The sequence below is a fragment of the Tetranychus urticae genome, chromosome 3 (genome assembly GCF_039701765.1).
Source record: "Tetranychus urticae isolate SD_2017Ah chromosome 3, NJAU_TeUrti_SD_1.0, whole genome shotgun sequence".
Classification (NCBI taxonomy): Eukaryota; Metazoa; Arthropoda; class Arachnida; order Trombidiformes; family Tetranychidae; genus Tetranychus; species Tetranychus urticae.
Window position 1 is genome coordinate 23,479,539 of NC_142960.1, and position 27,407 is coordinate 23,506,945.

Sequence of the window (27,407 nt, forward strand, 5' to 3'; positions counted from 1 at the left end):
TTAATAATTAAATTAATAGTCTTGTTGCCATTTTTATTAAATAGTGAACAATATATCAGTTATTCTCACTGAGTTCAAGAGTTGAACCCAGAAGGTGAAGAAGAAATTGAAGTATGCAAATATTTTCACGTTATTGACAGTTTTAAATGTCTCTATTAAATGCTCAAGTAATTGCAATTTTAACAGTTAATACAAGTTTTTTGTTGGTTTTACATCATCTCGTTTTTGTTCACAATTGTTGTCAAAATCAACTTCCAAATTACATCAAAACAAACTCCTTTCTCGCATTAATAGGTATAGTAATAACTGAATATAATCAGAATCGTATTAATAACAATCTTACTAATTTTAGTAACAAGAATTAACAAAAAGGTGTAACAGAGGAAAACTGAAAAATTGCATTATTTAACAAAGGTAATTTTAAAGCTATAAAATGAAAGCTTAAAACCAAAAATGAATTTGCCGCAAATCGATGGGTTGCTTGGTGTGTAGAGTCACGTATTTGGTATTGTTGTGCTTGTGAATCTTTGGGTTATGTCAATTAATGTAATAATAAGATCGCCTGGTAAAACGTGTCCAAGTTTAATCGTATTTAAATTATCTTTGGATTGAACAGGAGTTGAATCGGGTAATGAATGTTGATGAAGATGGTGACAGTGATCAAGATGATAATCCGGTTAATAATCAAAAAGATTTCAAGTTCAGGATAAGGTTTTGGGGCTGTCTTTTATTCCAAAAAAATGAACAAGATTTGTTCCATTGAAAATGGACTAAATATTATCATGGTTAACCCTGGCTTTGGTTTCCAAAGTGTTTGTTGATAAAATGTCTAAAAACTCTGTAAAAATGAAAAGAAGAGACAAATTAGCAACATTAAAAACATTGTTGGCATAGCATTTTGGTTTAAGCACTAATTGAAATGACTTACCTAATTAAAAGGTTGAATGTGCTGATTATAACAAGCTCACTATTATATTTATATTATTTATTTATACATGTAACATTATTATTCATTATAATAGAATTTGTTTTGCAAAAAAGGAGAAAAAAGATTCAGTTTGTGATCAAAAAGGAACAGATGATCTTTTTGGTGATTTTGTTGATTTTGTCTTTTGAAGAGTGTGAATGAAGATTTGAAAATTTTCTAATGATTTTTGCTGTGTATAATTATCGAATAGTAATCAGAAAAAAATGGTATTTCGGTGATTTTGGTCTTTATATGGCCCTTGAATTTAAAATTTGCAAAAATCAACTCAATCTTGTCGAGTTGAATTCTTGGTTTTTGTCGGTTATTTTAATCCAAAAAAAAACATTCAACGTTTCTTTATGTATATATATTTATATATATAATAAGTATCAATTTGTAATAATGTTAATATGGCAAGGTGATGAGAGTTGATGTGACGATTCGGGTGAATTTTTGTATAATTTTGATGTTGAGTTATTTTATTTTATCCTCACTTTGTGTTATCAATGTTATGTTAAAGAGTTGAGTGAATGTGGAGTTTTGTGTGTGTGTTGTTGTATGTGTAAACATTAATGAATCTCGTGTAATAAGTAAAAAGTAACAATTGATGAAATTAATAATCACTTGTTCCCATAGGATCTTGAGATGAAACGAGGTAAAAGAGGTGAGAGAATTGGATCCATGTTAATTGCTTGTGTTGATTTGAAGAGATGCTGTTGACGAGAATGTTTTCAAACATTTAGAGTTGTAATTAAATGAAAAAGAAGAAAATTAGTGCAAAATTAAGAACAATTCAGGGACTAAAAATGATGGTCGGTTACTTTTTCAATGGTTGTACTATTCATGTTGGCTTTTCAATTCATCACCAAAAAAGAGCGCGAGGTTCAAGTTGCTGGAACAATAATTTTCACTTTAACCGTTTCTGGTGATACAAATTGAACTAATCAACAGTTTAGGCCTTTAGCAGTTTATTTGCTGTTTTGTATCCAACCATTAAAGACTCTTTGGTGAGTTTCAACAGGGAAATGAAAATTTATGGAATGATGAAGATCACGATGATGATTGCGATACAGCAAAAAAGCGAGTTGATGAAACACGATAAGTCCATAAGGACTTATTGCAGATCGTTGTGAGACTTTTGTTTTGAACAATTTGATGGCGATGGTGAGGTATACATTGGTACTGACAGTAACAAGCAAATAGCAAATACTTGTGACATTTTTGGTTTTTGTGGTTTTGCCTTTTGTCGATGAAAAAGGACAGAATGACTTTTACAAAAGAAAGGCTCTTTGTTGAACAACAGCTTATCCTTAAAATTAATCAGCTGGAAGTCAATTAATCGGCATTAAAATTACTACCAGCTCGATAACAATTATTGAGTATCAAACGGCAATTTGTACTTTTCTTCGTGGTAACGCTTGTTTGCTTGTTTGGTAAATTTGTCCCTTTCTTTTACACCAAAATATCCATTTAAACCCATTATTATTGTGATATCGCAGCAAATTGTGATTTATCCTTAAATGATTGAATAGCAACTATTAGACAACAGAGAAAAATTTGCTTCATGATTTGATCAAAGATTCGTAGATAAGTCTGGAATCCTTTTTGGCCTCTGCACTGGGTTCCTCAACTGAACCAAGTGTGCATTTAAATTGATGGATTAATCTTTTTCCTCTGAATGTTTCTCCTCCAAAATAACCAAAGGGTTTCAAAAAATGAACAGGATCAAGAAGAGTAGTTAACAGAGAAACATTGAATATACAAAAGTAAATAAAAGGTGATTTCCAATGTTTGATAAACCAAAGGATAAAAAATTGATCATCCATCATCAACAGTAACTTTTATTAAATGGATAGTTAATCAACTGGTATAACAATCATCGTCAAGCAGTGCTTCCTTTGCGACTTGGGGAAGGTAATTGAGCCAGCTTCCGATACATCGGAGAGTTTATAAAACGTGGATAAGAATCACGGTGCATTAGTGTATATATTTGCAGCTGTGCCTCGTCAAAAGTGCGAGGACTTGGATTAACCATGTTCTTGTTTATTATTTCACGAACTCGAGAATCTAGGCTAACCTGTAAAATGAAAAAGAAATGATTAGCATAACAAATTCAATTTTTTAATTAATAATCGATGCAGAAAATGATTCAATATCAATCTTACAAGTGATTTTTTTCTCTTTCTTTTCTTCTCATTTTGCATACTTTTCACCTTTATCATTATCGTTGCTATTATCATGAAAACTGGAAATAATAACAATACAAATATTCAATGGATAATAAAAGTTAAATTAAACTGAAATGATAACCATAGCAACTGTATTCAAAGTAGACTTCATTGAAATTCAAATGGCTGAAGGTTGCGAATGGAATACAAACATTTCAAAGATTTACCTTTTTGTTGAAAAGGTAATTAGTACTTGAAAGAAATGTAACTTTAGCATTACTTGATGTAATGTTATTTTTATTATCATCATTACAAGCGATCATTACTGATCATTTTGACTGACAAATCTTGTGAGCATAATCAATCAATTTACATTTTAAAGGCACAAAATATTAATGAAAAAAGCCTCGTCCGAATGAGAAAATGAAATGTATAAAAACTAAAATAAAATCGGTTTCTATTAATACAACTGAACAGAGGGCAATCCAAGTTTGATCAAAAGCTGTCGATCAGAAAAATTAAGTTCAGTTATTATGTCACTAAAGGTCGCAACTCTTGACTCAAAAGTCAGAGTAAAATTTTTTAGTTCAAAGTGGAAACTTTGGTCTCTTCTTGAGTAGTTGAGTCACCAGATTTTCTCGCCAAACTCACTCTCGAAAGACAGTTTTGTATATGAGGATCCAACAATAAACCATCAAACTGAACCAAAAAAGTTTTTCCCTTCAAACTCAATAGTTAGAAATACGGATTCTACATGGTTCCCCACTTTATTCAAACGCAAATTTCTCAGTAACCTGAATTCAGAAAGAGTTCTGAGTGTTTTTGGTAATTGAAGTTTGATCATGGCTTTGATGGAATTGAAAAATTTCCTTTAGAACCCGCTCAGTTTTGGCACAATTTTCCTGCAGAAATTTGATGTTTTGACTTTATATATTGTCTTTATGTATGTATTTATATGAATGTATATATTGTATAGATGTATAGATGACTATATTTAATCCATTTTGTGTATTGTCACTTGAGGCAGTTTTATATAATTTATTTTATCACACTCCCTGTAAGTTGATATTAATAAAAATGAGATGAAAGAGTAAACTAACGAGCCAAGGTGAAACTGGAAGAAACAGGTAAAAATATCTGAAACGAGATATCAAGTAAATATTGAGCCAATGATTAATATTATTTTCACTGATTTTCATTTCGAGATGAAAAAGTAATAAGAGTTAAATTACCTTTCATGTCAATTCAATTTTAGCCACTTTGTTGTTATTTAAATAAACTCATTTTTTTTCTTAAATTTTTTAACAATATTATCAATAATATCAAGTACAAAGTAAAAATAGTTTTCATATTATGGTCTGTTCAATCAGCTTATACACAAACTCCAACTCATTATTTCTGCATCAAACTTGCAATTCAAATTGAATTGAAACATCAAATGAAAACAATAAAAAGCACTGAATGAATATGAAAAAGACTCTTTAGATTAGACAGAATCAAATTTTAGGCAAAAATAGTTTAAAATAAACTAATTTAATCAATGTTGAATAGAGCCTTTCATATTTTCGTTCATAAAGGACTTTCACATAGCCTGAATAACACTCCCTTAAAGTTCATTAAAGAACTGAATAAAAGGTAAACCCAAGAGGAGTTAAAGGCTAAATGACTCAAGTTAAAGAGTAAAATCTCATTCGAGCTAAATAAACTAATGCTTGACCTGCAAAATTAGTCCAGTTTTCGAATCGAAGATCAATAAACAGCACAAAATTTACTGATTGAGTCAATTTTCGAGCAATGGTTCAGTTCAGGTAAATAGAGATTCAATATTAAAGGCAATCGAAAATGCACAGAAAAACGAACAAAACAAAACAATCAAATGTCAATCTCATTATTGAATCAATTTAAATATGAAGAATTGATTGGCTTATCAGGAACTAAGTGATTTAAGCGATGCTATCAGCTAAAGTCTTAAGGTGGCTTCAGAGTTAAATCATTAGTGTTAACTGATCCACTCAGACGATTGACTGCTTTTGTGAATTTGATTGTTTGAATGCAAACCATCGAGCTCAGTCAGTTTCATTTGCAACCTCATTGATTCAAGATTAGACTTCGTTAGGAGACAGAATTGGTGGAAACTTCGACCTTATTGACCTCTAGCCACAAAGATTTACATTTACATTTACATTTTTCGTTTTAATCTTTACCTTGTATATTTATTTTGGATTTGAATGAAAATGATTTTGGCAGAAATGGCTAAATAGAGTTTACAAGTGAATGGATTAAATTTTTGGTTTTTCCGCTCATTCTTTTTTTGCTCAGCTGAGTCTTTTAATATTAAATATAACTCATTTGGTTCAACAAATGAGGTTACCCATTGGGAGTGATAAAAAGGTTTGCCAATGTTTTGGATACAAAAAGATGGCAAACTTAAGGTTAGCAAATATTTGAATTAATTTGAAAATAATCAAGAATCAGGAAATCTTTTTCTTCCAACTGTGAAGAGTAAAGTATATTTCAATTTTAAAATATACTTTACTGAACAACTTTTGAAATGATTATTTACTTCCACTTTTAGATAATAACGACAATGAAATGCTATAAATGTTGATATTTCAAGAGTAATTGTCTCACTTAGAATGGAGTTTGTTTCAATTTAACCTTCAAGTGATCTAACAAATCTTATCATGTGTTAAAAAGATATTTGTTATCACAGAAATCAGGTCAGATTTTCTCTGATATTTCGTCGAATTTATAACTTGTTCGTAAATCGAAGTGACACCTTGTACAGATACAGAAAATTGTATTTCCAAAGTTCAATTTCTGGTTATCCATCAAAAGTTTCACCAGAAAAATGAGTTTGATGAAAGAATCTAATTATAAAAAACAATCGAAGTTCCTCTTTGAACTCGATTTCCTCGAAACAATAAATTTAATTTCACAAATGGGCTCAGTTTTAATGTCCCTACAAACCCACAAGTCCCAACTCTTAAGACAATTTTTTCGCATTTACTTCTTAAACTGGAGAGCAAAATGTTGATCAAAAGTTGAATAAAAATGAGCCATAAATTAACTCATTTTTTCTCGTAGGTGAATGAACTGAAGAGATGAAAAAATGATTATTTCAATCAAGTTGAATATGAATCTCGGAAGCTTCAAGTTATTGGGTTATTTGTAGGAAAGGAAAGTTTAACCCAAGTTTTGGTTCAACAATAATTTTTATCATTATTTTTCAAATATTCAATTCTACTGAATGTAAATAATGCATCATATTATAATATAATCTGATATTTGAATAATTGTGATATTTCAATAAACTTACTCAAGCTATACTCGCATGTCATCTTAACTAGTGAATATATCATCTCAGCATCATACCTTTAAACACACAATTCAACTCCCTGTTCCCAAGAGCAATCACTTAAATTGCTTTTAGAGAAGGAAAGAGGAAAAGAAAGGGAATCAGGAAAAGTAATAACAACCGCTAGAGGACAATATATATTAGCTTCTTAAGATGTTTAAGCTTTTCGATAAATATTTCTAGTTTTTGGTTATCGTTATTTGATTGTTAACCTTTATCAATGGAAATCAAGTCAAATCAAAAATCAAATGCCAATTTGTGTTTAAACAGCGAAAGTCGCAAGACTTTGTATTGAATCAGAATTCTTGACATACTGTGAGTTGGATTTTCAAATGAATGAATTGGAAAAACTGAGTTTCGCCAAGAAAGTCAGGTGCTTGTGAAAGCTTCGTAATCCGACTGCGAAGCAAACCTTGAGATTGAGTCATAATCTCAAGAAATTCAAGTTCATCTTGATTAAGCACTTTCAAAATTTAAATCCAATTGACAAAAGGTTTGAATAAAAATTTAGTACAAAGTTTCATCCAAACTCGAATCATTAACTGAATCCATTATGGCACAGTTTCAACCACATGAAAATCCTTTCGTTGAAAAAATTCCTGGAAATTTAAATTGAAACTTGCGCTGGGAATTGAAGTTGAAAAATGATTGAAATGATCAAACTCAATTCACCAAATTCAGACTTTATATTTTCAGCCTGAGCGGAGCAAGACTTATGTTTTCAGAATGAGGAGAGATTTTTTCATGCTTCGAGACAATCTTTGTACATGCTTCTGACCATTGATATGATACATTGAAATCTGAGCTGATGAAAGGAAGCATTGACCCGATAAAGGAAGACATTACTTATTAATGTGTCTTAGGCTAAAATTTTCCTAAATCAACTAAAAATGAATTCAAAATTAAATCAAAATTTCATTCGAGTCTTAAGCTTTCAGCATACTACCATGAAGAGTTAAAGATTTAATTTTCCAATCAAAAATAATTTTCTGTAAAAAGTTTCACTTTTTGATAAGAGCTACAAAAAAACAATTTTAGGATTTGAAGTGAAAATCGCAAGTCTTCTAATTGTCTGAGCTTAAGCGAAGACTATGGTATGAAAAATGTGGGGAAATTACCCACTCTAGAGCCAAAACTACTGGGCCAATCTCAACCAAATTCAATATCTAGCATCCTTATGGCATGGGGCATTGCAGATGAAAATTTGGTTGAGATTGGCCCACTTTTACGAAATTAGTTATTTTTGATAAAAACAGATGGCACCTTTATAAAATTTTTTATAAACTTTCCAACAAATTAAAAGTTTACCTCTGTGGTAAGTCACACAATTTCAACTTATCACTATGGCTTTATGCGCTTTGAAAAGTAATGACCGGATTTCGAGGTAGAAAAGGGGTATTGCGTTCTCAACTTTGTTTGGTAACCAATTCGACTGCTTTCTGTGACCATGAGAGTTATAAGAGCTGAAACTTTACATTAATCGATATAAATTGAACTAACACGTTTTTAGATTCAACGACAGTTCTCTTGTGGCTATTGCCCGTAAAAACTTATTACTTATTACTAAAATCTTTAGTCATATGTCAAGCTCAGACTTCACTGTTATCAACAGTAGTCTAGTGTAAATTGTTCAGATATCATGATGTCTCTGATGAACTCTGTTCAAATCTTTCATATCTATCATAACAAATACTCTTTCCCACAAAGAATCCAACAGAACTTTCTGAACATGCAATTTAAGCACAGCGTTCACTCAGCCTACGCCGACTTCCGGCTGACCTAGAAATACATTCATGTGAATATAATAGCAATAAGTATTGCAATAACAACGAAAGCGTCGACTCATTTTACATGAGTAACTGATAACCTGAGCACTAGTATCTATGGTAATTTGAACTGAAAGACGAAGGAGGAATCAAGAAGCCTGAATTTCAACAAAAAAGATTGAATATAAAGGTGCAATTGATAGTAATAAAATGTAACTGAGATTAGGTTTAATAACAAAAATCGTATTCAGTTTAATTTTTACTTTTATTTCTCTTTACAAAGAACCAAAAATCGGAAAAGTTTCCATTATCTTTAATCCATTTTTACTCTCTATATCATTATTATGATGATTATTATTATTATTAGTAACAGTAGTTGTAACATTATTAGTACTTTGTACATTATTAGCATTTTTATCAGCAGCTATTATGTTATAAACCAAGTCATCTTTTATTTTTATATTTTTTGCTTCTTCTCATCTTCCAGACTAACAAGGTTCACTTTGAAGATTATACTTGAAAGAAATGCTAATTTCAATAGGATTATCTAAAGACGGTATAAGAAAGATTGAAACTGAAAATAACTGAACCAACTGAGTTGAAGAAATAAAATTTTCATGCTTAATATTATTGTTATCATAAAAGATTAAAACCATTTCAAATTCAACTTTCCGAGTAATTATGTTTCAAAAATTTCGTCTCTTGAAATGTATACAAACCATAACTTTCCCACTCCAAAGCTTATAATTTTAAAACGAACAATGAAAATACTGAGAAATTTCAACGACGAAAAAATGTTTCAGCTGTTAGAATCAGGATAAAAGTTCGAATAAGTTCAGATGAAAGTAACCTGGTTTTCTTGCCAAACTGTTCACCTGTTCAGTTCGAAAGATTATCAATGCAAATTTTGGTCTAAAAATGAACTTCCTGAAACTTTGAAAGTTTGGTATTTGATCAAAATCAAACTTGAAGTGACATTTAGGTTTGATTTTCAATGCAATTTTATCCGAATAACAAATTTGGTGTAACTTGAACACAATCTTGAATATCGATAAAAACAAATTCTTGGGAGTAAAAAATCCAAAGAATAAAATATTTGAATAATATTAATGAATTCATTTACAATTCGTGAAAATTGTTTTAAGAGTCTCTTGAAATTCCGTTTTCTTATTCAAAAGTGTTTGACATGAAAAAAGATTTCGAAAATCTATGGATAATTGACCAAATTGATCAATGAATTTTACTCATCAAGTGACGGTTTAATTCACTTGATGCTGAAATGAGTGAAAGTTGATTAATTTTGTTGATCAAGTGAAAGAGAGCCTGAAGCGAGGTTTAAATTTCTGTAATAATATTAAATGGACTTAGAAAACAGTTTAAGTACAAATGATTTAATCTTTTTCCTGTTATTAATATTACCTGTGAAGGCGATATTGAAGGCTTAAAGGACAGGATTGAAGAGTCGACATCAATGAGTTAAGAGTGAAACATTATCCAAGGAATGGTAAAAAGTACATTTTAATAAGATTAATATGATGAAGGAGGAAAAGCAACTGAAGCCTTGGGTTATTGTTGCAACTATTAACGAAATGAACGAATTTTCTCCTTTTCTTGATAACTTGAAAGGGTTGCTGGTTAAATATTATAATAGCGCATATCCAATGGAACAACTGAGATGGTAAAAGTAAATCGACAAGTGAAGGTAAAGAGAGGTAAAATAAATCAAGTAAACAATGAAAAAATTAAAAGCACTCGCAAAGTATTCAGAGCATGTCAAAGTTAACCTAATCGTTTTTTATGCTTCATCTTTTGGTAGGAAAGTTAATCAATGTCAAGAGTAGTTAGTTAAATGTTAAACATGATAAACAATTGTGTTGGTTCACAGACAAGTCTCATTGATTCAATTGATTAATATTTTACAAACACAATGGCAATCATTGTAATGATCACATTTATGATCATGTTGTGTGTATATTCAACAACCATTCTGAGTATGTTTTCAGTCTTTTTTTTATTGTGTTACCTCACTTATAAGTGGATTCTTGGTTCATTGAGATTTTAAAAGCGTTGCACCTTTTTTCAACAGCTAATATCAATATTGTGTAATATGGAAATAATATTCAGTATGAATCGATAAATTGTTTCAAGATTCCTTTTTTATTGCTGCCAATAAATATTTAATCAGAAAAGCTAACAAGTTTAGGTTGAAAAGTTAAGCCACCTTTATTAGCTTTATATTGATTGTCCAGTTTACTGTCAATTTCAATTTTACATTTAATATCATAGTTATTATGAAAACGGTTAGAAATGTTCACTTCACTTTTCTTACAAATATTGACAATTTTCACATTTTTACACTTTTCAAATCAAAATTGTTTTATTTAAGACTTCATTTGATTTGGTGATGCATTTCAACTAATCAAAATTATAAAGATTGTCTTATTGAAGGGAAATGTCGTACTTACAAGGGAATGTTTTGAGCTGTTTATTATCAATTCTGTTGAGCTATAACAATCATTTTAAATTATTTAGTCAAAAGTTTCTAAATCATTCAAATCAAACAAAAAAGAGTCACCAGGACTTGAACCCAAAAACTCCATACTTTCCCTACTCTTTTACCTACGAAGCTAGACTTTTTTCAGACAAAATTAGTTTTTAAAAATGATTTTGAAAAATACATCAATTTTAAACCAGAAAATCTCAGGAACCACTAAATCTCCACACCAGTGTGTTTGTATGGATTGCGCTGTTCCATCAAAAAGTGCTGATACAATCTCGACATTCCCTTGTTATCGCACTGCGAGCTATTAAGGCTCAGCCTTTGACAGGGATGTTTGCTCACTATGTTGAAGAATCTTTCATGAACAAATTAAAACATGTTTGAGAACGATATTTAGAGGCATAAGTTTGATCTTTTCTGTAAAGTCTAGTAATTTCATATTCCTGGAATATCAAAATTTAATTTTGCATCATTGGATGTTTTGTGATTGATTGTTGCGAGTTAAGCTGATTTCATTGAAAGGTAAACAATGAAATTTGTGCAAGCATGAAAACCAATTCTGGTTTTACGATCAATTACAGATACAAGTAACCTGAAAATTGGAAGAACGTGTTGAAAATGAAAGGAAATTGGTGTGGAAAATGCGTGCAACATTCAATGAAATGCTCATGGAATCACAGATCATTTAGGGTTCAATTTGATGAATCAGAAAGTAATCTTTCAAGTTGTGATTCAGGTTGTGTTGAACATTTATTTTCATTTTGCACCAACCAAATGGCTAATAAGGGAAAGTTATTTGGACATGAAGATAAGAGGAAGAATTATTGATAATATGAAAACATTATTAGCATTATAACTCTCATGATTAGCTGATAATATTTTTATGTGTGTTGTGAGTTGAGTTGATTTTTCTTCTTGTTTTTACTCATTCGAGTCAATTTATGTCATTTTCATTGGTGAACAATTCAATACAGATGAAATAGTGTGTAAAAAATAACAGAATCTTGTTTCAATACATTCCTTGTGCATTTCTCTTCATTATCATCATCATCATTATCTAAAGAAAGAAGAAAAAATATTCTCCATTCTCTTCGTCAGTTCTTCTCCTTCTTCATGAATCATCTTCCCATCTCCACTTGATTCAAGTAATGTTACTCAACTCTGTTAGGAACAATATTTGATGAAATAAAAAAAAGACAACAGACACCAAGTTTGTTAGAATAATAAGTCAACATGAAAGAAGAAATGGGAAAAAGTCAGAATCACTTCTCTTCTCTTGATTCAATTCTACCATGATTACTATCAGTCTTATCATCTTTTCCAACTTTCTCTTCCTTTTCGTCTTCGTTTACTAGGTTATCCAGGGAAAGGAAAGGGAATAACAATGCAAGAGTTGAGCATGAACGACAGTTGAGACGAACTCTACAAACCAAGGAAAAGGAGTAAAAAGAAGATGGTGAAGAAGAAACGATGATAATGATGAAGATGAAGAGGAAAAGTGAAGTTACAACGCAACTCATGCCATGTAAGGGATGAGAAGCCTACGGGTTTACTATGAATCTTTCAGGAAAAAAAAGAAAATCAAGAATCTCTTTATCATCATCATTTTTGACCCATTATTCCCTTTCCTTTGGTGGAAATTTTTAAGACTAAAATTGCTTTTCAAGTCATAATCTTTTTATCCTGATTATGAACAAAAAGACAACCAGAAAAGATGAATTTTGTTGGTGTAAAAAAAGAGTGGAAAAGGAAGCTTCGCAAAGAGACGAAGCAGAATTTTCCAAATAATGAATGAATTGCATCAGAGAAGTGAGAAGGGTGAGAAGGAAGATGAAGATGGAAAAGGCCTTTGAATTATAAAGTGAGAAAAGCAAAGTTGACTGAATGTTATCAATGAACTTTGGATATCGATGAAAACTCGATCAATATTTAATATTGTTCAAGTTTTTTGTTTTTACATTTCATTCCATTATCACTGGATCAAGATGATCGTTATCTTCATCATCATCTTGTTTGGTAGACTTGCATTTCTAGATGTTGAGCTTCTTTGCCTGCAAGGTGAACGCGAAAATGTATTAGCAGGTGAAAGGCAATGAAAATGGTGAAAACATGAACAATCTGACTTTACATTGGAAAACAATTTTATCAACTTCTTTTTATCTTATCAACCTTCAATTTTCATCTTCCCTGTCTTCTGATGTCTTCCCTAACAAAGTCATTTCCATGCTCTAAGGGCAAAAATTCCCTGGTGAAAATAGAATGGAATCGATATTTTTGGATTTGATATTCTTACATTTGTATACAAAAAATGGTTCAATCTTTTGTAGTTTACTTTTTCGAAATGAATTTTCAGGTAAAATGACAAACTTCTCAATCATGAGTGAAATATCATTTGTTTCACGCTGTTAGCCTCATTTTTGTACAGCTAATGAATCCAAGAATCTTTTGTCTGCAGATTGATATTACCTTGCCATTATTATTAGTATTTTCATTTGGTCAGTTGATTTGATGGTCGAGAGAGAAAAGAAGAAAAAGTCGATAAAATAGTGATTTAATAGATTTTGATGACTTTTTTTAAAGAAAAATAATGATAGATGAAAGTTTCTCCCTTTTCTCAAATAATTCAATTTAACCTGAAAATGTTGACCAATGGAAGCAGAAAAAATAGTTGTCTCTCTGATGATTGTGGCCAAGCAACAATAAAATACATTAGTAAATAATAGAAGTGATTTGATAATGATTATGGCTATTTATTTGGTTGAGAGGCACAAGATTAAGATGCTGCTTGTTAAACAATTTGATATCATATTTCTGGTTCAGGCAAAAGGCTAATGAATAATTAATTGATATATTATAGTAATTGTCATTTTAAAGAGAGGCAATAATATTAAGGATCAGATGGCAACAATTAAATGGTCCTTAAATTACGTGGTTAATTAACATTGCTATACGATTCTTTGCCTATTAATCATTTGAGTAACAACAAGGCAACAGAGGAAAGCCAAAATCATTTGATAATCGTTAGAAAAGCAAAAAATTATCGAAACTTCGAAGAAAAAAAACGAACCTTCTACGTAATTAGCTTGAGCAATGAAATGTTCAACTTTAAAGGTAAAGAAATTTTGATGAGCATCAAATTAACTTGAAAGGTATAATTATTGTTATTCAACATTCACTGTTTAATTAATGAATGCAAAATTAGCTGATAAATTTTAATCAACAGTTATTAGTTCAATATTAATTCACATCTGATTGGAGTTACTCCTTCAATTGAAACCTTTTTATCGATTTAATAATGAGAATGAGAATGTGTAAAGACTGAAACATTACGTGTTGAATCACTTTAAAGTTGAACTGTTCAAAACACGACATCAACTGTTTAATATTGGGTATAAATATGGTTTACTTTGGCTTACTTAGGTATTCGATTTATGCACCTCGAATAGTGACCTTAGTGATATGTTAAGATGTTGAGTTCTGAAGTTATGATGCTTCATTTTACATCAGTTTTGTCACTTCTGTTCAAGAATTTTGTGTTAATTTTCTGTCTTTTTTCTGATTGGTGTTATTTGGTTGCTTTTGATATGCATTTTGAAACTTCATCAGGTAATTGGAATGATGAAAGTGAGATTGACTTTGAATCTGCTTTTGTCATTTTCAGTTGAACCTTTGCAGAGATTAAGCAACAAGAGTTGGGTGAAGAACAAAAGACATTGGAACTTTTCTTGAGAGATGATAGAGATTTAATAGGTCAAGTTGTTCACTTCATTAGTTTTGTTGAAAATAAAAAACTTGAGATTGAAGAGAAAATTTCGTCTCTCAGTTTTTGTCATCCTTCAGTCCAGCTTTTTTTGCTTCTTGTTACCCAACTCTTTATTCAACTGAATCTTTTTCAATGGTTCAACAAAAGTATTCAATTTTCATCAAGAGTTTCCAGTAAACTGTCTACAGTAGGAATCTGTACAAAAATAGATTGGATATTCATTGAATGTTTTATAGTAAAAGTGAAAAATGAAATTTCCTCTTTTGCTATAGCATTATAAATATCAATTATGTTTGCTTCACACTTCTTTCAAACTATCAAAGCTTTCAATTGTTACAAAAAGATCAATACAATTAAAGAAAGGATTAAACACCTATTCATCGCCATTGTCATTTGATTATTTTTCATGAGCAAAAAATATTATCACCAACATTCACATTAATCACATCATTATCCTTTTTTTGGGTGATATTGATTTTTATCATTTGGTTATTATTGTTATCATTTGGCAACAGAGATGAATGAATTAACCAGAAATAAGCTCATAAATGAACTCGTAAATTCAATCAAAGTGGACTGGAAACATTGAACATTAGTCTGAATGTCATTTATCCAGTTTTGTCTGAAACACTGTTTCTTGATCGAAGTCGATCAAAGGACAATTGTGTTTCTGGTAAAGAGTAAAAAATGGAACCAATAATGATAATAATGGTTCCAGTGCTAATGATTAATAATAGCAATGATAATAATAGTCCAATAACAGTGAGAGTAATTGTAAAATAGTAAGTGAATGGAAAAAAGTGAACCATGATAATAACATGGTGACAATGAGATGAATCAACTGCATTTGATGTGAACTTGTCCTTACCTCTTTCGGAGATAATATTGAAATATAATCTTCGTATATTATTCGTGCCTTCTCTTCGATAACTTCAGGATTGGATTCATTCTTGAGGTCTTCACAGGCCAACCAGAAGAGTATATTTTCCTCACTATATTCACATTTCAAGAAATCACGAAAAACTTTACGTCCCCCTGCAAAAAAAAGGTAAGAATATAATAGACATTAAAAGATAATTGAGTAACAAGCTTAAAAGGATAAGTAAGTTACATTATTTGATTTAAGTTATTAAATATTATTTTTATATTTTCTTCTCTATCTTTTTGTTTTGTATTTTTGCTGAATTTTGCTTCAATTTTTTTTTCTTCTTCTTTTTTGTTCATTCTTTTTCGAACAGTTTTTTCTTGGAAAACATTTCGAGGTTTACGTTTCTTTCTTCATTGATTAAATGCTGACTATTCTCAGTTGGAACTGATGCTGAAACTGAAGTTGCAATTGAAGAAGAGAATTAAAAAAAGAGAAAGAATAAAAAACGATAATGTTGATTGTTTGGTAATGATAATGATGTTTAGCTTTTCATGTTGCATTTCGATGCTTTTCACAGGATGATGGAAATTTAGTTTTCATGGGAAAAGATACGAGTATTGGACTTACATGGACATTTCATTAGTTTATCGAAAGACTCTGCCCATAACCTAATTTCCTCTAAGGATGGCCTAGAATGAGAGAAGAGAAATGAATTAGAATAAGAAGAAAATTGTTTGAGAAAAAAGGAAATGGATCAAGTAAAAGAATTGTAAAGATGAGAAAAAAGGCGAAAATTTTTCACAACTATTGTCACCCTGAGGAATCGGTGGTGACAGGTTAGCATAACTGAAATCGTGATAATACAACGAAAATTAAATGCTACAGAATTGAGACAAAATGGTTCAAGAACCAGATGAGCCAAATATTGGTTCAAATTTGGGTTGTTTGAGTGATACATTTTGTTATCTCTTTTTTGCTCATCTGAATGGCAAATGGAAATCAAAATGACCATTTTTTTCATGTTATGTGCAGCTGTCATGTTTTTATCAGTTGAAGAGGTTTCATCAATTGAGGTTGAAATTGAGAAATGAATGCAAAGTTCATTGCTAGGAAAATTGATGAAAATCATGATCGAAATGAAGGAGAAAGGTTTAATGATAAACTTACGGTTGTTCACCATTTCCATTGAAATAGTGTTCTAATGATGAAGATGGTTGGATGCGACTGTTTTCCTTACCAGTTTTACCTTGATTTTTCACCGGCAAGCTGTCATTAAATGGACTAATATTAATATTTATTGTTAATTTATCTGTTCACTTTCATGGATCAATTTTAGAGTCCCTCAATTACTGTAATTAGGAAAAGAGTGAGTTTCTTGTTTACAACCTTTACCTCAAAATTATGCAAAAATGGGGAAATAGGAAAGAAACCAGAATTTGAGGAATGAAAATAAGGTGGATAAAGATAAGAATAGTAAAAGATGTTGATTTTCATGATTTTCATGATGATGATAATAAAGTTGTTACGACATGGGATGTTATACGAGAAATTATTGGAAAACGTAAACATGGGAAAGAAGAGGAAAAAATGAAAACAACTCGATAGACTCTACAGTTTTACATGCATTATTTTACATGGAAGCTTAATTTATTCACATAAATCACGGTTGAGGTGGTTTGGAAGGCTGCTTTTGAAAAATAAATGGGAGTGAAAAAGATTGAAATATTTCAAGAAATAATATTTACTGGTTTACTCTCAATCCTGTGCTCAGGTTAATGTGTAAAAAAAGTAGATATGAAACATGGAAATAATGAATAAAAAAAAGGTTGAACCAACAAAATCAACACATCAGTATCGCTATAGTCATCATTTTCAGTGTCATTTGTTTCCAGAAAACAACTTTGAAGACAGTAATAAGGAGAAAGAAAGAGTTGTACTCATCAGGTTTTATCTCTATTTTTCCTGGTAAAGGAAGGGTGCAAAAGCAGTGTGTGTGTGTGTGTGAGTATTCAATAACTCATAGATATATGTACAGTTGAAGAGGAACATGTAAAGAGGAGGTGAAATTGTTCACTAAACTAGGTTCCAAGATTCCAGGTCAAATATCGATTTTTGTTCCTATCAACAGAAGGTAGCCATTTAGTCTGTTTTCAAAATAAAAGTTAACGTTATTTTTTTGTCTCCTTTTTGTTCACTTTTTTGCAAGAGATTGTGCATGAGAAAATGTATTGAAATTTAATTTAATTCATTGACCAGAAAATTTTAAATTAAAATTGAAAATTTGTCTTCATGTTTAAGGTTACCAAGAAGCTAAGTGTAAATTTGAGTAATGAGTATTTTCAATGTTAGATTGAGAAGAAGCATGTTTTAAATGTTTTTGAAATGAGATACTGATTAATGGATTGGGAAAAGGTGGGTCTGATGAACTTTGTGAAAGAAATTTGATTGAAACTGATTTGATGACGTTAAGTAAAAGTAGCAATTCTGGAAACATTAAAATGAAACAGATCTCGTTTGCTTCCTATTCTGCTTTTGATTTGAAGTGTTGAGCAAAAAGGTAAAGACAATTAGTTGAAATGTCTACTCAATGATCATTCAAGTAATAACAATATTATTAAAACTGATCAAAAGATAGTTAGAGAAGAGGAGAAAAAAGACTTCTGGTTTCTGGTTTCTGGTTACGTGATGGGTTATTGGGTAAATTTATCTTATCGGGTTAGTTGTACTGTTAATTATTATTTTTGAGGGAAAGGTTGTTTACCATGGAAAACATATTTTTTTTGTTATATGATAATAAATTGTAATTTTTTGATTGCTTCCACAATTGATGCGTGATTTTGGGTACACAGTAAAGTTTCATCAAGTTATATTGGTAAACAATTTGTCTGTTTAAAGCAATATAATTCAATTTTACGACACTCATTGAACCGATGGGTGAACCTGATAACAATATTGACTACAAAGCTTACCAGGAACATGAGCAACAACAACACCAACAAAAACAGCATGATTTACGGTCGTGGGCACCAGATTGTTGCGATTGTTGATTTGATGTGGCATTTGTCCCACCATTTTCAACACTAGCACTATTAAAACAATGTTGCTGAATATCACCCGATTCCCCTGAAACACCATCACCTGTAACTTGAGTAAATCCCGTATGATGAGGATCATGGATCATCTCTTTGAGTGCGTATTTCTCCTTTTTCTTGCTTCCCTTTCTCGATGATTTACGCCATTTGCTTCCTGTGTCACAATTTCCTGAACTTGAGCCGTTCATGTTATTCTCATCAACATCTTTCCTCTTGGAATCACTTGATCCACTTCCGGATCCGCAAAACAGTTTGGTACAATTTGATCGACCATTATTACTGGATGAAGAGGCTGGTGTTGCTGAGGAACTAGGAGATGAGGATGATGAAGATGACTCTTGGTGAGATTGCTGCAAAGATAGATGCTGATGTTGTTGTTGATGATGATAATGCGATGTTTGCTGGGTGGATGAGGTATTAGAAGAACAGGAAGCTGTCTGCTGATTAGATGATGATGATGGTTGGGAAAATTTACTTGCTGCCTCTGTTTCTTTCCTTTTGTTATTACTTGTGGTGATTTCACTAGTCTCTTTAGTCCTCTTATCTTCTTCGATTGCATCACCTTCTCCTCCACCTCCTCCACCCTCACACTTTCCACTTGCTTCTGATGTAGCTGAGCATATTCTTGATGTATTATGGACTTCTGTTGATGATGGATGAGGCTGAGTTTTATCACTATCGCTGCTTTTACTTGTTCCTTGTTGAGGTTTATTAGTGGTTGTTGTTGTTTCTTTCTGGTTATCTTTTTCATTACCTTGAGAGTTCGAAGTGTTTGCAGATAATTTCTCTTCTTTAACCCCTTCATGTTTGGCTATTGGCATCTAATTATTCCAAAGTAAGTAAGCAAAAAAATCCAAATTTGGTAGACACACAAAAGAATGGATGAATCCAATGATAATCACGTTTGTTGTTTACAGTTTACAGTAAAGGGAAATATTGAGTCGTTCATTAATCACAGAAATCCAAATTTGTAATTCAATAGTGAACCATGAAGATGATAATATGCAAATGAAGAAAGGGAAGAGGAAAAAAAGAGTAAAAAAAACAAAATGAGAACAAGTTCATAGAATAATAAGCTTGATAATTGAAAATGTAGAACAGAGAGAAACAGAGAATGAAGAAAAGGTTATTTTTGCACAATAATCAGAACGAATAGTAACTTGGTTTACTGTGGTGACACTAATTTATTAAAAATCAATGCTCCAAAGCATTCAGAGATTGGTGTTGAACGTTTAATTTTTGCTTTTTAATTTACCTGGCTAAACCATTTAATCTAATAAGATGTTATTTGACGAATAGGAAATCAATGATCATCGATCAATTCACGGATAGAAAAGAAGGAAAGAGACAGAGAGAGACAGAGGAAAATGGACTAATTTTTACCAGGGTAATGATGACGGCACAACAATGGACAATAATCAAAGGAATGAGGTCGAATTATACCTAGGAATGATGATGGAGCACCAAAAGAGTAACCATTCAATGAATGTAACAATCAGATTCTTTACACAACAAAAAATTCACATAAATAGCATGGTAATCAATTTAAGTGGAGTAACGATTGATTGGAGCTTGGGAAAGTTGAAATTGAATATTTGACATGACCAGAAAAGGGAAAAAGGAAAGCATTTCTTTTGTTTAAATTGGTTACTAGACTACTGTTGATAACAGTGAAGTCTGAGCGTGACATGACTAAAGATTTTAGTAATAAGTAATGAGTTTTTACGGGCAATAACCACAAAGAGAATTGTCGTTAAATCGAAAAACGTGTTAGTTAAATTTATATCGATCAATGTAAAATTTCAGCTCTATAACTCTTATGGACACAGAAATCAGTCGATTTAACGTAAAAAAGAAGTGTTGTACAGAAACATAATTTTTCTCAAAATAAGTCAATTTCCTGGTATATCATCAAAATTTATGCAGAATAACGAAGTTTCATGCAAAAATCTGCTTCTATTCTACAACTTTGCGTTGCGTTTATCTCAAAACTAACTTGATCTGTTTAAAAGAAAAAGAAAATTTTATTCCTCAAAATAAGTGCATTTTCTGATTGGCCATCTAAGTTTATATCAGAAAAATGAGTTTCATGGAAAAGACTACTTCCATAGCTAGAGAAAAGATGATCGAAGTTTAATTTTTGACCTCGATTTTATCGAAAACTGTCGATCGATAAATTTTGTAATAGCACTAATGGACTTGTAAGTTTTTATGTTCCTACAAAGTCCCGAAAGTTTTTGCCCATAGTTTCTTTATTAATTTTTGAAAAGTGACATCTGTTTTTATCCAAAATAACTAATTTCGGGAAAGTGGACCAATCTCAACCAAATTTCCGTCTGCAATGTCTTATGCCATACGGGTGCTAGATATTAAATTTGGTTGAGATTGGCTCAGTAGTTTTGGCTCTAGAGTGGGTAATTTCCCCACGCTTTTCATAATAAAGCCTTCGCTTACGCTCAGACAACTTGTGGCCAACAAAATGGAAAATAATTAAAACATTGAAGATAATCCAGACTTATCAAGTAGCAAAGAGTTAAGAAAGATTCTTACATTGATTAGTCTCAAAGTCTTGTTTTTATAAAAATCCCGCCTTATCTTTGTCTAAAGACAATTTGCCTTATCACTTTCAACTCTGACTTAATTTGACGAGACAAAACAGTTTGCCATTTTTGTTTTGATTGAAAATCTCTCTTCAAGTCTACCAACTGTTCAATCTTTTTTCATCATGAATATTTGCTATTTTTTGTTCATTTTTTGATTTTGTTTTTCTTTTGAAAACTGAGTTCAACACCATCTTTAAGTACTACAAATCAAGGTAAGAATGAAATGATGAAAATGATAAATCTTTTATAACAATTACATTCCTTCTAGTCAAACATCTTCTGACTATTTTTCATTTCGTTTTTCTAGTTCAATTGGAGCAATGAGTTAAAACTGGCGTTATATCAGTTAAATGAGCAAAATTTAAGGATAATCAAGCAAAGTCTACATGAACATTGGAAAAGTGTGAAATTATTGCAACATCAATCATTACTTTGGATGCAAGCAAAGAGATAACGTTGAAATTTTCAACATCAACAAATCATCAAAAAAGGAACTGTGCAAAAATCTAAATGGAGGAAGCTAAAGGAGTCTAAAGAATTTATTGATCATCATCTTGATGTTCACTTACCTTGTTTTAGTATCACCATACATGAATCATTAATGGTCTTTAATTGAAACAATATAACCATCACAATTAAGGTTTTTAGTTAAAGTATTATCACTGAAAACACTGTGTATCAATGAAAATGCGGACATTTTCCTTCCTTCAATTTGATTCCCACACTTACACACACACTCTCATCTCCACTCTTTCTCTCTTTCTACATCTATCCTCTCTCCCTATTTTTTCACTCGTATCCACACAACCTACAACCATATACACTATGTATACTCACTTGATCAATAGTATTGATCAACAAAACCAAATTTCGAGTTTTCTCTCTTCTCTCTATCTTTTTCCTCCCTGTGTTTGTACCATACCTTTCATTTCCCCTTTTTTGCTCACACTCTCACAACCAAAGTGGAACGCATGAGCCAGAGTTTCATCACAGCAGTCATGTTCACTTCCATACAATTTCATCAAGGAACCAGAAAAGGAAAGAGAAGCCCGGAGGGAAAATAACCATCAAAAGCAAGAGTTTCATGGAAGACAGGTGAAGAGACAGACAAAATTTTCTAGGCTGTGTAATACACTTGCTCTTACATGCAATCTCCTATCTGACCTTATCGTGGAAGATGATCAGTTTTTACACAGACAGAGAGAACCAAAGTAAGCCAAAATGAGAAAGGAACCAGAAAAAGTTTAAAAAGAAAGAAAGGTCACCAGTCTCTCATTCGAGTTTCCCTCTTTCTTTCTCATCTTCACCCAGATAGAAGAGTTGATGCTAATGGCTTCAATCAAAAGTTTCAATAATTTGGCAAAAATTAATCTCTCTTTCATCTTGTTACAAGATTGAAGACACAAATATCTCAATGGGAAATACATCGTGAGTTACAGTGACCGCGAAAAATGCTTTCACTTGATCAATCTTTTTGGATGGATGAAAATTACGTTAGTCAATTGCAGAGAAGTGATTCCATTAGTCGATTCAGATGAATTTGTTTTTTATTTTATGATGTTTAAATCTCATTCCATAGTTTTTAGGCAATTTCAGGATAATTTTGCACATCATATTATCATTAACACATTCAATTTTACATTCAATATTAGCAATACTATTAGTTTATTTTTTTAAACAGTAAATGTGTCAACTCAACTGAAATCATCAGAGGTAAGAATGAAGATTTTCAGCTCAATGATTGAAAATGCATTAGAAAATGAAAATTGATACAACCGAATGCGATTATACTTAATTGTCTAGAATTTCAAGGCGTGAGAAAATAAAATTTTAAATTTTTATAGAATTTCAATTTATCCAACCCCAATAATTCCAACTCCAGATGGGGTTGGTCTTGGTAGCGGTGGTAACATCAAAGTGCATTCTTCACCTGATCCATCATCATCTGGACAAACACAGGTTCGTGATCGAGGACCAGACGGTAAACATAGATGTTTACAGCCTCCATTACGGATTCTACATGGATTACTCATCGCCGGACAAGCTTCGGCCATAGCCACTATACCATGAAGCCGTCCATTTGATCCTTTAGGTATCATTAAGGTTTCTTCTTTGCCTCCATTGCGACCAACTCTGTGAACATTATTCCTATCAAAAGAGCAAAACGTTAAAAAATTATTAATTATTTATCTAGAATATCGACTCTGACTTATACAACTAAAGTTCTACTGAAAATTATAAAAACGATCTATTAATGTTGACTAATCTTTTCAATCATTCACAGCGATTTGGTGGTAAATTCAATATCAATCAATTCAACACGAAAAGAAATTCACCCTGACGTCCAGGTGCCATAGGTAGACGAGCAAAAGACATTCCTTGGACAGCAACTAAATAAGGTCCATCGTACCGATTGTTTGGTGAACAATCGAGTCCATCTCCGGAAAAGCCATTATTGCATCGACATTTGTATTCACGGGTTGTTGGAGAGAAAACACATTCAGCATCTCGATGACATTGATATGGATAATCTCGACATGATGATGAAGGTACACAAGTGTAACCATCGCCAATATAACCGGATAGACACATACAACGATAATCCAATTCTATTGGATTGTAACTACAAGCAGCATGAGATCCATGAGCATTGACTACCTTCTCTATCATTGAATTGCTCTTTCCAGAGTAAATTTGATCTCATCTTCAGTGCAATTTGCTTCGTTAGCAAATCAACTTGATAGAAATGTTTAAACTTTTTTTCAATCACTATTATAACCGTTTAATAAAATGGTGAACCTAAAAATAGTGAATATCAAAAGCTATTTCAGTGTTAGTTTATCGATCCAAGAGTTGTTCTAATTATAAAAACTAGTGACTTTGTGATTCAGTGACGATAGCAATGTCAGAATTTTGAATCGAAATTTGATAACTCATTCAGTTCATGAGAAATTCATAAAACAAAACTGTACAATTAGATATTACACATCGTAATTCACTTCTGTGAACTCTTGGCATTGATCATTTTACGAAATATTACAGTGGGTTCTCTCTTACAATAGTAGTGTTAGTCAAACGATTTGAGCTTGTAAGAGAGACTTAACTTTATGTAAGTCAAAGGCACCTGGGCATCGATTCAATAGACATTTATAAAACAATGCTTTCTGATCACTACTTGATTGACTTGTTTAAGATCATATTTAAACACATTTACTACATTTACTACACTTACTACATTTAAGTACATTGTTTCATTTTAATTTGATTGGCAATGTACATCAATTTAGATTGACTCAAAAGAAAATATGTTTTACTTCGATCTTTCTCTTTCTCTTTCTTCAATTTTTTATAATGAGTATATAAAGAGATTGATTTTCAATAAAGTTATGCCTTTGATTCCATAAAGATTACCAACTTTACGTGATCAACTATACAAATATTTATAACTTTCGAGTGAAATCAAATATTACTTTGCAACTCTAATTCATAATGATTTACAAACTATTTCTTTTAAGTTTTGTGTTCTTTTCCATGTTCATAAATGATAATCATTCAGTTCAAGCTCAAGCTGAAATTTCAGTGAGATGTAAATTTTAAAGATAACTTACAGACGACAACTCAACTAATTTTCAATCTTTTTCTCAATCTCTCAATCAAAAATATAGATTGTCGGACTACAGCCTGTGACAGCCGACCCTTGCTAGATGTATTTGACCAATGTAGGAGACTATACGGTAGTAATGTAATCCGAAGTGAATCGTGTGATGGAGGACGGGCTCGCTATACATGCTGTACAAGTATGAACTTTTGAGATTCTATTTCAGTATTAATATAAATTAATAAATTAATATTGCTTTTGTGTTATTTTCCGTGCTCATAAATGATAATCATTGTGTTCAAGCTGATCCCAGTAAGTAAATTTTAATGAAAACTTATAGCCGACAAACTAATTTTGTTTTCAATCTCGTAATCAAATTACAGGTTGTCTGGAATATCGCTGTACACCTCAACAGTTCAGCGATATTAGAGAAGCTTGTCTTGAAGATTATTCTATAAGCGGATTTATACCTTTAGACGTCGACATCACGTCAACAGGTTGTGCAGGGGAACTAGGACGTTTTACTTATCAATGCTGTCCAAGTATGAACTCTACAGACTCTATTTCGTTATTGATACAAATTAATAAATTGATAATGCTTACTATTTTCAGGATTTTGAAATTTGAAAGAATTGGTTGGTTTGCTTTAAACAATGAACTTGGATGGATTAAAAGATAAACGATTTATGGCCAATAGGATTGAACAAATAATTATATGTTTGATGTAATAACCAGAATAAGATGCAACTTAAAACACTTCTTGCGATTATTTCATCAATAAAAATTTAATAGCATTATATTAAGCTAGTCTATCAAATTATTTTTTAAGTTCTATTTGATAATACAGTCGTTATTCTCAAAATATCACTTCGTGGGATTAGTCTTGTTGCTATCTACGCAGATTTCACCGAAAAATAGCCTTTTTATGATTTTTTAAATCAAGTTTTTGTCGTAATTAATAATCAAATTAACCAAACTCTGGTAATTTATGTTGATTCATCACCGAAAAAATTTATTAACATTGAATTTTAATTATAATCAGATTAAATTTCGGGAAAATTTCATCGCTGTTTGATTAGTAACTATGACAACGGACAATTTGAGATAGTGACATTTTGGGAATAACGACTGTATAGATCAATGAACGAAACCAAGACTTTCCAACTCGCTTCTGTAAACGATAGCAGAAACAAATCGAATAATTTTTCCACCAACAAAGATCGAAGTTATGATCAGCATAATCAATTTTGCTCTACTAAGAAGTGATATATAAAGAATGAGACAAAATTCAAACTCTAATATATGAGTAATTATTAGGTTTAATTTACCAAATTTATTTTAATTTTATTATTGAGAATTAATTATTATTAGGCCAAACTAGCCCACAACTTCCACCTCAAACCTATGCATTTGAGCGTTTAAAGTGCGCGGTGTAAATTTTTCGCAGTGAATTTCATAGCATAAAATAAAAATTGCACCGGCTTTAAACCTTTTTATTAATGGCACGAATTAATTTGAATCAAACATTGTTATTGGGTGCAAATAAAAGACGATCATATTTGCAATAATCTAAGGGAATTTCACTTATTTTGATTGAATTTTTTACCTGGAAAAGTGACTTCAACGATGAAAAATTGAAAAAATAGATTTTTAACTGAAACAAAAATCATCCAGACTTAATAGCTCAAGACCTTCAGTGAATGGCTGACCAATGTTACAATTTTGAATCGAAAGTTGATAACACTTTCAGCTCATGAGAAATTCATAAAACAAAACTTTACAATTAGATATTAGACATATTACTTCACTTCTGTGATTCTTGGCATTGATTATGCCACCAAATATTATGTAAGTCAAAGGCACCTGGGAATCAATTAAATAGACAATGAAACAATTCTTTCTGATCTCTATTTGATTGACTTGTTTAAGATCGTATTTAAACACATTTAGTACATTTACTACATTCACTACATTTAAGTTCTATTTGATGATTTTCGATTCCGAAAACGAAAGCAATGCTGTTTGTTCATTTTTTACCACTCGATGAATGTGTCATAGCATGAGACTATTCCTTACAAACGCTTATTTTATAAATATTTTGTAAAAGAAAGGCACCTGGACATCAATTCAATAGACTTTATGCAACAATGCTTTCTGATCTCTATTTGATTGACTTGTTTCAGATCATATTCAAACACATTTACTACATTTACTACACTTACTACATTTAAGTACATTGTTTCAATTTAACTTGATTTTGTATCAATAATAACATGACAATATCAACAACGATCAAAAAAGCAACAAAATCTGTCTTATTATTGAAGTGATTCTTTTAAAGCGTAAAACATGAGATTCTTTTTCATTATTGATAAAATTGTTAAATTGATATTGCTTTCTAGTTTCAGTCAGCTGAACCTTTTCAACACATGGCTACAGCATTTGGGAGAATTGGTTGGTTTGCTTTAAACGATGAATTGGATGGATTAAACGATAAACGATTTACGGTCAATAGGACTAAACAAATAATTATATGATTATTTCATCAATAAAAATTTAATAGCATTATATCAAGCTAGTCTATCAAATTACTTCATTAATTTCTACATTAATATTTCTGTATTTGATGATATAGAGCAATGAAAGAAATCAAGACCATTTCCAACTCGCTTCCGTAAACGATAGCAGAAACAAATCGAATAATTTTTCCACCAACAAAGATCG

At 31.2% G+C, this 27,407-nt stretch overlaps 1 protein-coding gene and 1 long non-coding RNA gene across 13 annotated transcripts; one reads left to right on the top strand and one right to left on the bottom strand.

The window, feature by feature from the left end:
• On the bottom strand, window positions 1–21,797 carry LOC107365143 (uncharacterized). 10 transcript variants are annotated; one of them, XM_025161475.2, is made up of 8 exons: window positions 19,926–20,128; window positions 19,738–19,755; window positions 18,360–19,303; window positions 16,558–16,671; window positions 16,018–16,079; window positions 15,391–15,557; window positions 929–3,044; window positions 1–838 (listed from the first exon to the last, which is right to left on the bottom strand). In XM_025161475.2, exons 3-7 carry the CDS (start codon window positions 19,301–19,303, stop codon window positions 2,850–2,852), a joined length of 1,482 nt encoding a protein of 493 aa, XP_025017243.1. In that variant the 5' UTR covers window positions 19,738–19,755; window positions 19,926–20,128; the 3' UTR covers window positions 1–838; window positions 929–2,849. The 10 variants fall into 10 exon arrangements, with proteins under 10 accessions (XP_025017243.1, XP_089125699.1, XP_015788093.1 ...); XM_089269573.1 differs by having other exon boundaries at window positions 929–1,680; window positions 1,789–3,044; window positions 16,558–16,656; window positions 19,738–20,128; XM_015932607.3 differs by lacking the exons at window positions 19,738–19,755; window positions 19,926–20,128 and adding an exon at window positions 21,655–21,797 and having other exon boundaries at window positions 16,558–16,656.
• Window positions 20,952–27,102, top strand: LOC107365144 (uncharacterized). Of its 3 annotated transcripts, XR_016200107.1 has the most exons (3): window positions 20,978–21,297; window positions 21,354–22,513; window positions 27,086–27,102. It is a non-coding gene; the product is annotated as an uncharacterized LOC107365144 (long non-coding RNA). The 3 variants fall into 3 exon arrangements; XR_016200106.1 differs by lacking the exon at window positions 27,086–27,102 and having other exon boundaries at window positions 20,952–21,297; window positions 21,354–22,236; XR_001569363.3 differs by lacking the exon at window positions 27,086–27,102 and having other exon boundaries at window positions 20,952–21,297; window positions 21,393–22,236.
• Window positions 27,103–27,407: the final 305 nt, after the last annotated feature.